The sequence below is a fragment of the Moschus berezovskii genome, chromosome 8 (genome assembly GCF_049115385.1).
Source record: "Moschus berezovskii isolate FMDL1 chromosome 8, NW_MosBer_1.0, whole genome shotgun sequence".
NCBI lineage: Eukaryota > Metazoa > Chordata > Mammalia > Artiodactyla > Moschidae > Moschus > Moschus berezovskii.
The window spans coordinates 30,412,813-30,430,585 of record NC_142467.1 but is presented as its reverse complement, the minus strand read 5'-3'; the positions used below and the strand labels follow the sequence as shown (position 1 = coordinate 30,430,585).

Genomic DNA, 17,773 nt, shown 5'->3' with positions numbered 1-17,773 from the left:
ATGTTCTATGGAATGAAGCAGAGAAAAACTAATAATTGGTGCTTTTGTTTCTTATCTGCTGAATACACTGGGAAAAAGTGTATTCATGATTTATAACTCAGGTTTCTCATGGAAGCATTCTTTGTTATGCAGAGCTGATGAGTTTTCTTTTCATCATGCCCTTCCTTGTAGATTGGTCTGTGTTTTCCTGCCTCAGTGTCGATATTTATCAGACTTTACTGATGAAAGAGCACCATTAGATGCTCCCTGTGCTGTGTGTGCTATGCTCAGTCGCTTCAGTCATGTCCAACTCTGTGCAGCCCCATGGACTGTAGACCCCCAGGCTCCTCTGTCCGTGGGATTCTCCAGGCAAGAATACTGGAGTGGGTAGTCAGTCCCTTCTCCAGGGGATCTTCCTGACGCAGGGAGCGAACCTGCATCTCTTCTATGTCCTGCGTTGGTAGGCGGGTTCTTTACTACTGGCACCACCTGCGAAGCCCTAGATGCTCCTTACCACCATCTTTTGTCTGTGAGATGGTGGAATAAAACAAGGATTGGTAACTTATGAATTGGTAACTTATTTTTTGTTTTTCCAAAAGGTCTTAACCACAGAGGAACTGAAGGCTGCTCAGACATCTGTTGCTTACGGCTGTATCAAATATGCTGATCTTTCCCATAACCGGCTGAATGACTATATCTTCTCCTTTGACAAAATGCTGGATGACAGAGGAAATACAGCGGCTTACTTGTTGTATGCCTTCACTAGAATCAGGTAATTGGGATGCAACATTTTTTATTTTGAGTCAAATGATGATTTCTAGTTTTTATCAGTCATTCCTTATTGCATGTTTTCATTTGAGAAGAATATACTTAACAAAGGGGAATGATGGCTATTATCTGATTTTTCAGGTCGATTGCACGTCTGGCCAATATTGATGAAGAGATGCTCCGAAAAGCCGCTCGAGAGACAAAAATCATTTTGGACCATGAGAAGGAATGGAAACTAGGCCGATGCATTTTGCGGTTCCCTGAGGTTCTGCAGAAGATTCTAGATGACTTACTTCTCCACACTCTGTGTGATTATATCTATGAGCTGGCAACTACCTTCACAGAATTCTATGATAGCTGCTATTGTGTGGAGAAAGATCGGCAGAGTGGTAAGTGGCTCATCCAGTAGTCATATTGGGGATTGGGCACCAACAGAGGCATTCATCTGAGTTGGATGTGGGTAATTTTCAGTTTATTTATGGAAACCCCCACACCCAATTTCCCCCTAGTTACACAGTTCAGTTCAGTCGCTCAGTTGTGTCCGACTCTCCGCGACCCCATGAATCACAGCACGCCAGGCCTCCCTGTCCATCACCAGCTCCCGGAGCTCACTCAAACCCATGTCCACAGAGTCGGTGATGCCATCCAGCCATCTCATTCTCGGTCGTCCCCTTCTCCTCCCGCCCCCAACCCTTCCCAGCATCAGAGTCTTTTCCAGTGAGTCAACTCGTCGCATGAGGTGGCCAAAGTATTGCAGTTTCAGCTTTAGCATCAGTCCTTCCAATGAACACCCAGGATTGATCTCCTTTAGAATGGACTGGTTGGATCTCCTTGCAGTACAAGGGACTCTCAAGAGTCTTCTCCAGCACCACAGTTCAAAAGCATCAATTCTTCGGCGATCAGCTTTCTTCACTGTCCAACTCTCACATCCATACATGACCACGGGAAAAACCATAGCCTTGACTAGACGGACCTTGGTTGGCAAAGTAATGTCTCTGCTTTTTAATATAATCCATATCATATACAACAGACAGAATTGCACTGGCTCTAATACAAGCATAAATGGAATTCTTCCCATTCCCAACAGACTTGTTTCCCCACTTTCAGGCACATGGGATGGAACCATAAAACTCCAAAGAAACAATTGGAAGGTCACTAGGAATAAGACATTTCCAACAAAAGCAGTGTGACTGATAGTCACAGAGTCTTTGGGTTCTTGATAATGAAAACTACCCTTGGAGGAAAAAAATAATACCTCTCTTAGGCTTTTTGCTCTATCATGTTACATAGTTAATGAAATAGACCAAACTAATGATTAATAATAATACAGCAAGTAGGCATTTCTGTCATGGTGTTTCAAGTTAATTCAGACCATGAAGTCTAGATCAAAATTTAAAAAAAAGAAAAAGATAAAATTACAGTCTTAATAGTGCAGGCTCTGTATTTCTTATCAGTTAAAAACAGATTTCTTGAACCGAACACCTTTATTTCTTAGATTCTGTCTCTACGGTTTAAGTAAAGATGATTCTAGTTAAAGCCCCCGAAACATCTGGCTTAGGCTGTTTACTTCTCAATAAAGTCCAGAAATAGCATAGATTCTTTAACAGTGATTTGTAGAAAAAGTAATTACTCTCTTTCTCTATATTCTCAGGAGAAGTGCTGAAGGTGAACATGTGGCGTATGCTGCTGTGTGAAGCAGTTGCTGCTGTCATGGCTAAGGGCTTTGACATTCTGGGAATAAAACCTGTCCAAAGAATGTAATCCTCCTAAGGTTTGAACACTGTGTTTTCACCAAAGTGGCCATTAGCATTGTTTGCTTTTTTACAATCATGTGGATACAAAAACAAGTAAAAGGAATTTATCAACTATCTATAGAACTTGTGGTTCTTTGGGTCTCACAACTAAACTTCTGAAAAGTACTTTCACTAACTTTAATTAGATAAGGAATCCCATTTATTGAGCCCTAATGTAGTAGTCCCCAAGAACAGAACCTTCACTGCCATTTATTCTGGAGAAACAAATGCTTAATATACATGAATGTTACTGCACCGTGCTGCTTCCAAGGGTCTCCACGCTCAGAGGAGCCTTAGATATGATCTTAATGAATTATGACCATAGCTACAATTTACAAACTGGCTCTGTACAGAGCCCATATCTACAGTATAAAGGATACTTTGGGAATAAATATCTAACCAAATAGAGAATAGCAGTAAGAAGACAAATTATGAAGAGGCCAAGTAGAAGTTCTAGAGGTGAAAAGTATAACTGAAATTAAAGATTTGCTGGAGGGGTCCAACAGCAGATTTGAGCAGATAGAAAAAGGAACTTGAAGAGAGGCCAGATTTAAATTAGTCTGAGAAAGAATTACATCAGTGCTTAGAATGAAATTTTTAAAAAATGAAAAGAGACTAAGATGACCTTTAGGACACCATCAGCAGTACCAGCATATGTATAACAGGAGTCCCAGGTGAGAGGAGAGAAAGAAGCATGAAATATTTGAAGAAATAATGGCTGAAAATTTCTCAAATTTGATGCAAAATTTTAATGTACATGTAGAAGAAGCATAGTAAACTCCAAGTAGGATAGAAACAAAGCCTTTTAAAAACAGTCTGTGGAGAGACAAATTGAAAACTTTGAAAGCAATAAGAAATCACAGTAATTATTTTTTTCTAGGAACTGCAACATTTTCCACAGAAGCTCTAGTGTTTTCCCTTCCCACCAACAATGCACAAGGGTTCCAATTTTTCTGTTTTTGTCAACACTTTCTGATAATAGCCATCCTGTTGGGTGTGAAGTGGTATCACAGTTCTGATTTGCATTTTCCTAATTAGTTAACATTTTGAAGACCTAAGGAAGGAAATAAAGACCAGACTGGAGAGGAATGAAATAGAGAATAGGAAAACAATAGAATCGAAAGAAAATTTGGATCTAAAGATCAGCAAAATTGACATTAAAGCTAGACTGGTAAGAAAAAGCTCAAATCACTAAAATCAGAAATGAAAGTGGGGTATTACTACTAACCTTACATTATAAAATGTATTATAACTGTACATAGTCTAGTTGCATGCCAAAAAAATTATAAGACAGCCTAGGTGAAATTTTAAAAATCTAGAAACAAAATAACCAAAGCTGATTGAAGAAGAAATAGAAAATCTGAATATACCTAAAACAAGTAAAGAGATTGAGTCAATTATTACCAAAAAAATTCCAATAAAATTCCAGGATCAGGTGACTTCTCTGATAAAAAGAATTTACATCAGTTCTCAAACTCTTCCAAAAAATAAAGAAGAATCACTACCTAACTTGTTCTATAAGGTCAGAAGGCCAGTATTACCATGATGTTTAGTTGTTGTGTCTGATTGTGACCCCATGGGATTTCCCAGGCAAAAATTCTGGAGTGGGTTGCCATTTCCTTCTCCAGGGAATCCTCGACCTAGGAATCAAATCTGGGTCTCCTGCATTGGCAGGCAGATTCTTTATACCACTCAGTATCAAGGGCTTCCCAGGTGGCACTAGTGGTAAAGAACCTGCCTGCCAGTGCAGGAGATGTAAGAGACTTGGGTTCGATCTCTGGGTCAGGAAGATCCCCTGGAGGAGGGCACAGCAGCCCACTCCAGTATACTTGCCTGAAGAACCCCAAGGACAGAGGAGCCTGGTGGGCTGCATACGGTCGCAGAGCCGGACCCTACTGAAGCAACTTAGCACACATGCATGCACCCTGATACCAAAGCCAAAAACATGGCAAGAGAAGAGAAGCACAGATCAATATCCCTTGTGAATACAAATGAAAAAGAAAATCTCAAAAGTACTAGAAATCAAATTGAACAATTTAAAAATATATGTTATGAGCAAATGAGGGGCTCCAATGAAGATGGCAGAGCAGCAGGACATGGAACTCTCCTCCCACAAATACATCGAAAATCCACTTACAAATGGATTCTTACAGAACACCTACTGAACACCAATGGAAGTCCTCAAACACCTGAAAGGATGAGAAAGATCTCCATATAACTGGGTAGGAAGAAAGCGGGTGGGGGGAGAGAGGAAGTGGGAGCGAGCTGAAGAAAGGAAAAATTCCCACATCCTAGGAAGACCCCTCACCTGTGGGGAGAGAGCTGGGACAGAGAAGGAGCTTCAGTGGCTCACAGGAGGGCGTGGTAGTTTGAGGCAGGCAGAACAGAGGTGGTCCGTGCCAGTGCCCTGTGACCCCAGCCTAACGTGCATCCGCTGGTACAGGCACGGGCTGGAAAACAGGGTTGAGAGGGCAGACCTGGGGCGAGGACTGTTGCTGGCTGGAGACATCCTGAAGGGGCTGGAGTATGGCACAGCTGACGGCAACCAGGGGCAGAAGCCCGTCCCACCACAGAAGTGAAGCTCCAGTGTGAAGGGGCCCATTACAGCCTTTTTATCCACACGTCAGCCCCCTCCGCCTTGGGCTCTGGGAGAGTGCCCCGCCTGGGCAGGCTTGCAGGTCCCAGCTCACCACCTCAGGAGCAGACGCCAGTGGATTGCCCACGTGCAGAAGTGGGGTGGAAAGCACAGCTGAACACAGAAGGCCTGAGGGACACCTGAACAGAGTGTCCCGAAGCTGTGGGCTTTGCAGGTGCCTGCACGAGGGGGCTGGGCCAAGCCAGGATCTTAGATGCAGGCTCCCACATCAGGTCCAGGTGTGGGACTTCTGCAGTCCTGGGAGACTCAGAGACGAGAGACACCAGGGCTGATTGCCGACACACCCATGGCTGAGGTGGGGCAGAAGGCAGTACCCGCAACAGTGAACTTTGTGGGGGAAAGGTGACACAACAGAGCACACTCCCCAGTGAACAGCTCCAGCAGAGGATTGCTCAGTGGCTCCCCTCCCAGTGGGAATGCTCCCATCCCATCTACCTCCCACCACAGCTCAGAAACCTATCTGGGGACGTCTGCTCCAACAACTAACGAGCAGACCCTGCCCCTAACAGGGTAGTGACAAATACAGGGCAAAGAGAAGGCCCTGCTCCACAACCAGGGCAGGGTCTGGTCACCACAACACCAGTCACACCTCCTATCAAGGGGATTAACAGCCGGCCCACACTAAGAGCTGGCAGCCATCCATACCAAAACAGTCCTCACACCCAAAAGATTAAACCTGCGCAGGCTATACAGGGATGTTCCCACATAAGCATAGACCTCCAGGACCACAGTAGATAACTGTTTTTCCTAAACTCACAGAGCAAGAGAAATAAAAGTAAAACGAAAAAGCAGAGGAACCTTTCCCAAATATAAAAGATCAGGAGGATTTCCCTGAAAGGACAAACAAAGAGACCTCATAAGCTTAACAGACACTGAGATCAAAGCGGGGATAATGAAAAGGAATTAAGGAAGGCTATTGGGAGAAATTCGTGTGAAACACTCCCTTGGTATCTCCAATTTTCTTGAAGAGATCTCGTCTTTCCCATTCTAGTATTTCCCTGTATTTCTTTGCATTGTTCACTTAAGAAGGCTTTCTGATCTCTCCTTGCTATTCTCTGGAAGATTACTGCAAAAAGGACCTAGAAACTATAAGGAGGAACTGGGAAAAATTAGAAAATTTATCATGAGCAAATGAGACTCTCCAGGAATGTAAGGATGGTTCAACATTTGAAAATAAAGTATACATCATAGTAATCAATTGAGGGTGTGGGGAAACCCCACATAAGTATATCAATAGGTTGGGAACAAGACAGGGAAATCTGCTTTGGTCTGAAGCTGTAGCCAGGGCAGTTAGGCAAGAAAAAGAACTAAAGGACATTCAGATGAGAAAGGAAGAGGTAAAATTCTCTTTTCACAGATTACATGATTTTATATATTTTAAAAATTTCTAAAGAATACATACACATATATACAAAGACAACTAACAGAGCTAGTAAAATCAACAAGGTTGCAGGACACGAAGTCAAAGTACAAAAATTAGTTGTATTCCTATTTTGTTTGTTGTACTGCTTACAACAAACAATACAAAAATTAAGAAATCCATTTACAATAGCATCAAAAAGAATAAAATAATTAGGAATACATTTAGCCAAGGGAGTGTAAGACCTGTATGCTGAATTAAACTACAAAACATGGAAAGAAAATGTTTAAATGTCTAAATGGAACAACATTTCATATTCATAGTTTGGAAGACATTGTTAAGATGGCATTACTTCCCCTATTCATGACCAGTAGAATCCTAGCTAACTCCTTGGAGAATCTGACAAGCTGATCCTAAAGTTCATATGGAATTGAAAGAGACCCTGATTAGACAAAACCTTGAAAAAGAACAGCTAACTCCCAATTTCAAAACTTACTACAAATTAACAGTAAACAAAACAACATGGGATGGCATTAAGGATAGACATAGATCAATGGAATCGAACTGAGTCCAGAAATAAACCCATATTCTACGGTTAATTGATTTTCGACAAGTGTACTAAGACCTTTCAATGGAGAAAAGACATCTTTTTAATAAATGGTGCTGGAATAACTAGATTGTTCTTGTTGTTCAATCACTAAGTCATGTCCAACTCTTTGTGACCTCATGGACTGTAGCATGCCAGGCTCTCTGTCCTCCACTGTCTCCCAGAGTTTGATCAGATTCATGCCCATTGAGTCAGTGATGCTACCTAACCATCTTATCCTCAAACAATTAAATGCAGAAATGCCATATAATAATGCTTGCTCCTAGGTATATATTCAAGAGACCTGAAAATATGCTCACTCAAGAACATGTATACATGTTCACAGCACTGCAGCACTATTCAACATTCATAATAGATAAAAGTAGAAACACCCAAGTGTCTGTCAACTGATGAATACATAAATAAAATGTGGTAATCTACACAATGAAATATTTAGCCATAAAAGGGAATGAAATACTGATACATTGCCAGGAGATGGAGAAACCTTGAGAAAACCTTATCTAAATGAAAGAAGCCAGACACAAATGATATGATTACATTTATAGTAAATATCCAGAATAGGCAAATTCAGACAGAAAGGAGATTAGTGGTTGCCAGGGTCTAAAAACAGAGGGAAAATGGGAAGTGACTGCTTAGCGGATATATGCTTTCTTTATAGGGTGATAAAAATGTATTGAATTTAGGTGGTGGTAAATGGCAACCCACTCCAGTGTTCTTGCCTGGAGAATCCCAGGGACGGGGGAGGCTGGTGGGCTTCCGTCTATGGGGTCACACAGAGTCGGACACGACTGAAGTGACTCAGCAGCAGCAGCAGCAATGGTCATTATAAGAGCTCTCTAGTCTTTCCCTTTATAAGAGCTCTCTAGTCTTTCCCTTTCTGTAGTTTTCCTCTATTGTTCATTGAAGAAGGCCTTCTTGTCTCTCCTTGCTATTCTCTGGAACTCTGCATTTAGTTGGGTGTACCTTTCTCTTCAAGAAAATTGGAAATATCAAAGGAAAATTTCATCCAAAGATGGGCACAAAAAAGGACACAAACAGTAAAGACCTATTAGAAGCAGAAGAGATCAAGAAGAGATGGAGAGAATACACAGAAGAACTATACAAAAAAGATCTCAGTGACCCGGATAACCACGATGGTGTGGCCACTCAACCAGAGCCAGACATTCTGGAGTGTGAAGTCAAGTGAGCCTTAGGAAGCACTGCTGTCAATAAAGCTAGTGGAGGTGATGGAATTCCAGCAGAGCTATTTAAAATCCTAAAAGATGACTATCAAGGTGCTGCATTCTATGTGTCAGCAAATCTGGAAAACCCAGCAGTGGACACAGGACTGGAAAAGGTCAGTCCTCGTCCCAATTCCAAAGAAGGGTAGTACTAAAGAATGTTCAAACCACCAGACAACTGCACTCATCTCCCAAGCTAATAAGGTTATGCTCAAAATCCTTCAAGCTAGGCTTCAGCATTATATGAACTGAGAGCTTCCAAATGTCCAAACTGGGTTTAGAAAAGACAGAGGAACCAGAGATCAAATTGCCAACATTTGCTGGATCACAGAGAAAGCAAGGGAATTCCAGAAAAATATCTATCTCTGTTTCATTGACTATGCTAAAGTCTTTGACTGTGTATATCATAACAAACTGTGGAGAACTCTTAAAGAGATGGGAACACCAGACCATATTGCCTGTCTCCTGAGAAACCTATATGCGGGTCATAAAGCAACAGTTAGAACCCTGTATGGAACAATTGACTGGCTCAGGACTGAGAAAGGAATATGACAAGGCTGTTTATTTAACTTATACACAAAGCACATCATGCAAAATGCCAGGCTGGATGAGTTACAAGCTGGAATCAAGATTTCTGGGAGAAACATCGACAACCTCAGACATGTGGATGATATCACTCTAATGGCAGAAAGTGAAGAAGAACTAAAGAACCTCCTGATGAGGGTGAAGGAGGAGGATGAAAAGGCCAGCTTAAAGCTAAATATTAAAAAAAAAAAAAAACACTAAGATCCTGGCATCCAGCCCCATTACTTCACGGCAAATAGAAGAGGAAAAGGTAGAAGCAGGGACAGATTTCCTCTTCATGGGCTCTAAAGTCACTGCAGATGGTGACTGCAGCCTTGAAATTAGAAGACAATTACTTCTTGGCAGGAAAACTATGACAAACCTTGACAGTGTGTTAGAAAGCCACTTTGCCGACAAAGGTCCGTATAGTCAAGGCTGTGGTCTCTCCAGCAGAGCTGGATCATAAAGAAGGCAGAGCGCTGAAGAATTGAGGCTTACAAACTGTGGTGCTGGAGAAGAATCCTTAGAGTTGCTTGAAGAGCAAGATCAAACCAGTCAATCTTAAAGGAAATCAATCCTGCATACTCGGAAGGACTGATGCTGAGGCTGAAGGTCCATACTTTGGTCACCTGTCGCAAACAGCTGACTCATTGAAAAAGACCCTGATGCTGGGAAAGACTGAAGGCAGAAGGAGAAGAGGGCAACAGAGGATGGTTGGATGGCATTGAGGATGCAATGGACATGAACTTGGGCAGACTCTGGGAGAGGGTGAGGGACAGGGAAGCCTGGAGTGCTGCAGTCCATGGGGTCGCAGAGAGTCAGACACTTTTCTCTGAAGAAAAGTCCATGCAGCAACAAAGACCCAGCACAGCCAAAAATAAATAAATAAAATTATATATTTAAAAAAGAAGTTATTACACAGAAGAATATTATTCAGCCAATAAAAAGGAACTCTCTGGGGGGACTTCCCTGGTAGTCCAGTGGTTGAGAGTCTGCGTTCCAATGCAGGGGACGTGGATTTGATCCCTGGGCTTCCCTGGTAGGTCAGCTGGTAAAGAATCTGCCTGCAATGTGGGAGACCTGGGTTTGATCCCTGGGTTGAGAAAATGCCCTGGAGAAGGGAAACGCTACACACTTCAGTATTCTGTCCTGGAGAATTCCATGGACTGCATAGTCCAAGGGATCACAAAGAGTTGGACACGACTGAGTGACTTTCACTTTTCACTTTCAGGGAACTAAGATCCCACATGCAGCAGAGCAACTAAGCTTCCGAGCCACAAATAGAGGGTCCATGTGCTGCAATGATCCCCTGTGCTGCAACTAAAACCTGATCCAGTCAAATAAATTAATTAAAAAAAAAAAAAACAAAGGAACCCTTGGTTGACATATAATCCAGCAATCTCACTCCTGGGCCTATATCTAGACAACACTATAACTGGAAACGATACACGCACCCCTATGTTCACAGCAGCACTGCTCATAACAGCCAAGACACGGAAGCAAACTAAATGTCCATTGACAGAGGAATGGATAAAGATTTGTAATGGAATACCACTCAGCCATAAAAAGGAATGAATAATGCCACTTACAGCAACATGGATGGACTTAGAGATTATCATACTGAGTGAAATAAGTCAGAAAGAGAAAGACAAATACCATATGATATCACTTATCTGTGGAATCTAATGTGTGACACAAACGAGCCTATCTACAAAACAGAAACACACATACAGACACAGCGAACAGGCTTGTGGTTGCCAAGGTGGGTGGGGGTGGGTAGAGAAGGATTGAGAGTTTGGGATTAGAAGATGCAAACTATTATATATAGGATGGATAAACAACAAGCTCCTACTATATGGCACAGGGAACTACATTTAATATCCTATGATATACCATAATAGGAAAGAATATGAAAAAGAATGTATATATGCGTAACTGAATCACTTTGCTGGATAGCAGAAATCAACACAACACTGTAAATCAACTACACTTCAATAAAATAAACTGAAAGGAAAAAAAGATGCCAGAGAGCTTATTTTCCCTCCCTACCACCTAAGGACATGGTGAGAAGGTGGTCATTTACAAGCCAGAAAGAGACAGCTCCCTTTCTGCTGGTTGACCAGAAACGGACCGTCGAACACACTGGCACCCTCATCTTGAACTTCCAGTCTCCAGAACTGTGCGAAAACATGCTTCTCTAGAATAACACTGAATAAGCTTTTGAGAATTTCTCGAGTGTCAGTCACTACTTCTGTAGGGGGAATGGAGTGAGAGGTGAGCACCTCACCCCTGAGGGAGTGAGCAAACGTCGATGGAATCCCAGCTAAGGGAACTGGACCATTCTCCAAGGCCCAGATACTAAAAAAAGAGACCATTCTCTTTTTCACTGAACATGCTATATTAGATATGTGATTGGGAATCGAGTACTACTACTTTGGGTTTTAGTCATGTGTCAGTAAAAAGGTATTGCATTTTGCCTTGAAGAATACATTTATATATATGCACACCAAACAGTAAATTTTGTCTGTGATGTTTTATAGGTACATTGATCCAGGTGTGCCACACTGACATTCTGCAATAGATACCTGTGGCCAAAAGGTTTCCTATTCACCAATGACCCCACCCACCAGTTAGACAGGGCATGTCATTAGTCCTGGCCAATGGCTGTGTGAAGCCCTGGGCGCAACACAGAAAAAGACACGTGAGCTCTCCGTGTCATTTCTTCCCTTGTGGTCGTGTGGTAACAATGGGAATCCTCTTGTTGCTCATGTTACAGCCACAAGATGTTGGTGCTGAGTCTCGCAAGTGACTTTGTAGAACAAACCTTCCATAGATTTTCAAGGGACATGAAATGTAGGAAAGTAGGAATAAGCTATTCAGATGTAACTGCAGACCTTCATCATATTGTGCGCCAGAGGGGAACAATATTAATGCTTGCTGATGAGAGCTTGCTAACTTGAATGCCTATTTTACAGATAGTACATTTATAGTATGACATTTATAGTATCTCCTGATGTATTTCTTCCAAGTTCCCTTTGCACAACAAACTTCTGGCTATCTTTGAGATGCAGTGGCCAACTGAAGCAGGCGCTGTTGATGCCTACTATCGCCTAGACTCACCTTGGAGCTCACCTGCAGCTGTGGGTGGTAAGCAGCTTCCAGTATGGTTGCAGCTCCCCACTCTGAATGCCGGCTTCCCCGCCTGAGGGCTGTGTGAAGCATCAGGGGAATCTGCTGAGCCACGCACAGGAGCAACTCAAAGGATAAGACAGTTAATGCCTCAGAAACAACTCCTGACGATGGGGGAAGGAAGAATGGTGGATGACTGCCCCAGCCTCCCAGCCTGTGCTGGAACAATTCTGAGATGACCTGTACGGTTCTTCAGAGGGTAATCAGAACAACTGAGCTCTAATCATGCACTGTGCTAAACTGTTCAACAATGACTCCTTTCTGGACTTCCCATGGTGGCCCAGTGGTTGAGACTTTACCTGCCCATGTAGGGGACATGGGTTTGATCCCTGATGCAGGAAGATTCATTACGGACAAACACCCCTTGTGAGAAGAGTAGGAACCTCTAAGGAGAGTGTTTTATGTGAACCATCCACCTCAGGAACCACACTTTGCACTCTCTGACTCCTTGTCCACATTTCAACACACAGACTTCTAGCCCACATTCAGGAGGCATTTTGACCAGAAGAGAAAACCAGACCCGGTGTTGCTATCCATGAATTTGAATTACGAAGACTCCTGGTCCAGGATGAAATGAAAGCTTTGCTGTGTGCACCCTGCCTGACATTTGCCTTAATTTTCAGGTACATTTTGTCTCTAGCTAGCCCAAGCATTTAGCCCCACTCATAGAGAGGTCCAGTGGTTGCTTACACCACCTACCTACACCATCTCCATGGCTTCTAGTTGAGCCCGAAGCAAGCCCCAGTAGCTTAACTGGCCCCATTGATGTTGCTGTCCATGGTTCTGATAGAACGAGTATGCCTCTGCATCGACACCTGTTTTTGCTGTCTGTGCTGCTGCCTAATGGTTCTTTTTTTATGCTCAGGAAGATTCTGTACATTTAAAGAGCAGATTTTTGAGACACAGACTAAAACTCAACTATAAACATGAGGTTTTGGCTCTCATTGATGTGTTATAGGGGCTTCCCAGGTGGCACTGTCAAATGAAGGAGACATTAAAGACACAGGTTCAATCCCTGGGTTGGGAAGATCCCCTGGAGGAGGGCATGGCAACCCACTCCAGCACTGTTGCCTTGGGAATCCCAAGGGCAGAGGAGCCTGGAGAGCTACAGTCCATAGGGTTGCAAAGAGGTGGGCACAACTGAAGTGATTTCACACAATGTGTTATAGGATTTAGGACAATGGCCTATGTGTCCCCATTCATGCTGAAGAGTCAATATTTTCTTATTGTCCCATATTCTCAGAACAGGTTTTAGGATTTAGCACAGCTGATGGAAAGGAGTGGAACTAAATAGGGCTGTAGCTTGCAGGCTATTAATCACACCAGGGGAGCCACTATTCCTTTGGCAATCCCTGGCTTGGAACTGTCCTCTTTTTTACTTCCTATGTCCTTTCTAGCAGAAAGTCCTGTGGATTCTATCTTCTAAACAGCTTAGATTAGGCTGCTTCCTCACCTCCACCAACACTTCCACGACAATGATGATCATCACACTACCATCACCACCCTCACTCCTCTGCTTCTACTAACCATCACTTCTTGTTGGAATCATCCCTCTAGGATAAAAACTTCCAAGTGGAATAACTAAGTGTAAGTATAGGTATGTCGTTTAAGGATTTGATAGCTGTACCAAGGAGCATTTCCACCAACCTTGTAAAAAAGGACCAGAGCCACTTCCAGGTGGCAAAAGCACTACCAGCAATACAGTTGAATTAAAAATTGACCAAAAGAAACATTGAGTTGGCCACAAAGCTGATTCAGATTTCCCAAGTCACTGAAAAACCCAGATGAACTTTTTGGCCAACCCAGTACACTGAGAAACTAAACAGGGAGTTCTCTGGTGATCTAGTGGTTAGGATCTCACACTTTAACTGCAGTGGCCTGGATGCAATCCCTGGTCTGGAAACTGAGATCCTGCAAGCTGTGTGGTGCAGCCAAAAGGTTTTTTTAAATTAAAAAAAAAAATACTAATGCTGGACTTGCCTGGTGACACAGTGGATGGGAATCCATCCGCCAGTGCAGGGGATTCAGGTTCAATCCCTGGTCGGGGAAGATTCCACATACCTGGGAGCAGCTATACCCACGTGCCACAACTGAGGCCGCACTCTTAGAGTGGGTCTGCGGTAAGTACTAATGCCCCTATACTGTCTAGAGCCTGCGCTCAGCAGCAAGAGAAGCCACTGCTCACCGCAACTAGAGAAAGCCCTCACAAAGCAGCAAAGCAACGAAGATCCAGCACAGCCAAAAATAAAATAAATAGTAATTTTAAAAAAGATTTTAAGAAAATGCTAATGCTTATATAGAGCACTTAACACATACCATAGCTGAAGCAAGGGCATGCGGTGCTTCAAAACAAACCTTTGAGGTAGGTTCTGCTTTACAGAAGGAATAATGAGACCCAGGTACGTCAAGACACTTGCTCAAGTTCAGATAAGACACTCAGAGAAGGTCAGACAAAGCTTTCCGAGACTACACAGCAAGCGAGTGGCAGAGCAGGGACAGAAACCGATGTTTGTCTCCCCCACTCCTGCCAAGGAGATTCCTCCTTTCCTGCACCCCTGGAGAACTGCCAGGGGTCCCTGAGAAAGCAGAGATGGGGAAAAGCGAAAGGGACGCCTACAAGGGAGCAGGTAGCAGGAGAGGGCTGGGAAGAGGGGCTTCTGGGGCTACCGGGTCGCCATAGCGAGTGTGATGCAATGACGCCCATCGCTGCGTCAAAGGGCGGCTCCAGGGATGCGGGCACTGCGGCAGAGCTGGTCCCCACCGCCCGCGCCCACCTCGCCCCTGCAGCCTGCAGCGGCCCAGCCAGCAGGCAGCCGCTGCTGCTAACCTTCCTCCGGCCTCAGGACCACCGCCCGGAACCTCCGGTGACCCCTGAAAACCTCTCTCTGCCACAGGTGACCCCTGACAACCACTGCCAGGTACCAGCCGTCCCTGACAACCGCTCCAAGCCATCGGGAGCCCCTGACAACCGCCGCCAGCCACCCGCAGCCCCAGCCCGGCCCCCGAGCGCACCATGAAGTCGGCGGTGGGCTTGCGCCGCGGCGGGCCTGGCGGCCGTGGGGGCGGCGGCTGGGGCGCGGGGCGCGGGGGCGGGGGCGCCGGCGGCGACGGCGGCGGCGCGGGAGGCAGGGCCGGCTTCGGGGCGCGGACGCGCGGCTTCGGCGGCGGCCGGGGCCGGGGGCGCGGGGGCGGCGGCGGAGACGGCCGGGGGGCCCGCGGCGGCGGCGGGCAGCTGCGCGGCGTGAAGAGCAAGAACCGCCGCAGGAAGAGCGTCCTGACGGTGTCGGTGGAGCCGCACCGGCACGAGGGCGTCTTCATCTACCGCGGGGCGGAGGACGCGCTGGTCACGCTGAACCTGGTGCCGGGCCAGTCGGTGTACGGCGAGCGGCGGGTCACGGTGACCGAGGGCGGCGAGAAGCTGGAGTACCGCACGTGGAACCCCTTCCGCTCCAAGCTGGCCGCGGCCATCCTGGGCGGGGTCGACCAGATTCACATCAAGCCCAGGTCCAAAGTGCTGTACCTGGGGGCCGCCTCGGGGACCACCGTGTCCCACGTCTCCGACATCATCGGCCCGGACGGCCTGGTCTACGCGGTCGAGTTCTCCCACCGCGCCGGCCGCGATCTCGTCAACGTGGCCAAGAAGCGAACCAACATCATCCCGGTCCTCGAAGATGCGCGGCACCCGCTCAAGTACCGCATGCTCATCGGCATGGTGGACGTGATCTTCGCCGACGTGGCGCAGCCAGACCAGTCCCGCATCGTGGCTCTGAACGCCCACACCTTCCTGCGCAACGGGGGCCACTTCCTCATCTCCATCAAGGCCAATTGCATCGACTCCACCGCGTCCGCCGAGGCGGTGTTCGCCTCTGAGGTGAGGAAGTTGCAGCAGGAGAATTTGAAGCCTCAAGAGCAGCTGACTCTGGAGCCCTACGAAAGGGACCACGCTGTGGTGGTCGGGGTCTATCGGCCCCTTCCTAAGAGCGGTGGCAAGTAGCCACCCAGCTCGGGCTGTCCCTGAGATGTGCCCGAGACTGTGCTGTGCTCCGTGTTACCATACGTTTTCTTCGTGCACTGTTTTTCTGTTAAATGACATAAAGAAACAGTACCCAGGTGTATCAGTGAGGTCACACTGAGTTATCCCCACATCTCCAAATCCCCCAAACACTAAAATAGCTAAGATACCTGGTGAAAGGGGTCCATTAAGGAATAACAGCTTGGGGACTGTGCTTACTGCAGCCACTCAAAATCCTGACTGTTCAGGGCCCCTCTTCACACGTCCTTCCTCATCACAGGGGCTGGGGAAATGAGCTTATAAAATCATCTTTGGAAGGGGGGTGGGTGGGGGAGCACTTCCTACACATTGACCGCATCATGTGACCAAGCCTGACTCCAGGGAGTGGCACTGGGACTAACACACCCCATCTGTCTGACTCCAAGCCAGAGTTCTAATCATAATAAATAGTCAATCCTTTTCTCTTCAGGCTCCCCTGGTGGCTCACCGCTAAAGAATCCGCCTGCCAATGCAGGAGACGTGGGTTCAGTCCCTGAGTCTGGAATATCCCCTGGAGAAGGAAATGGCCGTCCAGTTCAGTACTCTTGCCTGGGAAATCCCATGGACAGAGGAGCCTAGTAGGCTACAGTCCATGGGGTTACAAAAGAGTCAGATATGACTAAGCAACTAAGCAACAACAACTTTCCTCTCCAAATAAGACCTTTTGCATTTGCTGGTATGTGTAATGGGACTTCTTAGGTGGCTCAGTGGTAAAGAATCTGCCTGCCAATGCAGGAGACCTGGGTTCAGTCCCTGGGTCAGGACCATCCCCTGGAGAAGGGAATGGCAACCCACTTCAGTACTCTTGCCTGGAAAATTTCATGGACCGAGGAGCCTAGCAGGCTACAGTCCACGGGGTGGCAAGGAGCTGAACACAACTGAGTGACTGAGCACACAGTATGTACAGTGAGAACGCCAGCCCCAAGGTGGCTTTGTTACCATTACCCTTTTACACAGGAGGCAACAGAGCTTCTGAAGGTAAACTGGTTGCTCAAGTTTGCACAGCCAGATGGAACTCAGAGCTCATAATCCATTGCTATTCTTTGTACACCAGTGGGACCTTGCCTCTCCCCCACAGGGCCCATGCTAAAGAGACCATACAAGCCCTAACACAAAGACATGGATTAGGACTGTCTTGACTTCTCTGTGTTCTTTCTCTCCCTCCTGATGCTACCCTTTACTTTTTTTTGGCCATGCCACGTGGCTGGTGGGAATCTTAGTTCTGTGGCTAGGGATTGAACCTGGGCCCTCGGCAGTGAGAGTGTGGAGTCCTAACCACTGAACCACCAGGGAATTCCCCCTTTTCTTAGATTTCAAAATAGTAATACAGGGTATGAAGGTAGGCTGTGAGTCCACCTAACAAAGTATTCCCAGTGCAAGGTATAACACATTCAAAGTGGCATCACCAAGGGTCTGAGAAATAACCAGGAAAATGATTCTCAGAAAGCACCTGTCTCTGAGAGGCAGTTCCTGCAGACCCTGAAGTTCAGTACATCAATTCTGGCTCTCCACACCAGCCCAAGGGAGCAGGAGAGTGAACAAGGCCAGGAGAGCTGTGAATGTTTCAAATCAGGCTTTTAAAAGGT

At 45.7% G+C, this 17,773-nt stretch overlaps 2 protein-coding genes across 2 annotated transcripts in view; both read left to right on the top strand.

The window, feature by feature from the left end:
- RARS1 (arginyl-tRNA synthetase 1) overlaps nt 1-2,617 on the top strand; it is a 29,466-nt gene extending 26,849 nt beyond the window's left edge. Inside the window, exons 13-15 of the mRNA XM_055429998.2 lie at nt 579-751; nt 889-1,136; nt 2,399-2,617. Of these exons, the coding sequence (XP_055285973.2) occupies nt 579-751; nt 889-1,136; nt 2,399-2,508 (531 nt within the window). The 3' untranslated portion in view covers nt 2,509-2,617. The remainder of the gene's footprint in view (nt 1-578; nt 752-888; nt 1,137-2,398) is intronic.
- A 12,396-nt stretch (nt 2,618-15,013) lies between these two features.
- FBLL1 (fibrillarin like rRNA 2'-O-methyltransferase 1) lies at nt 15,014-16,270 on the top strand. The gene has a single exon (XM_055430212.2). The coding sequence runs from the start codon at nt 15,150-15,152 to the stop codon at nt 16,128-16,130; it is 981 nt and encodes a 326-aa protein (XP_055286187.1). The 5' UTR covers nt 15,014-15,149; the 3' UTR covers nt 16,131-16,270.
- The last annotated feature ends 1,503 nt before the right edge of the window (nt 16,271-17,773 follow it).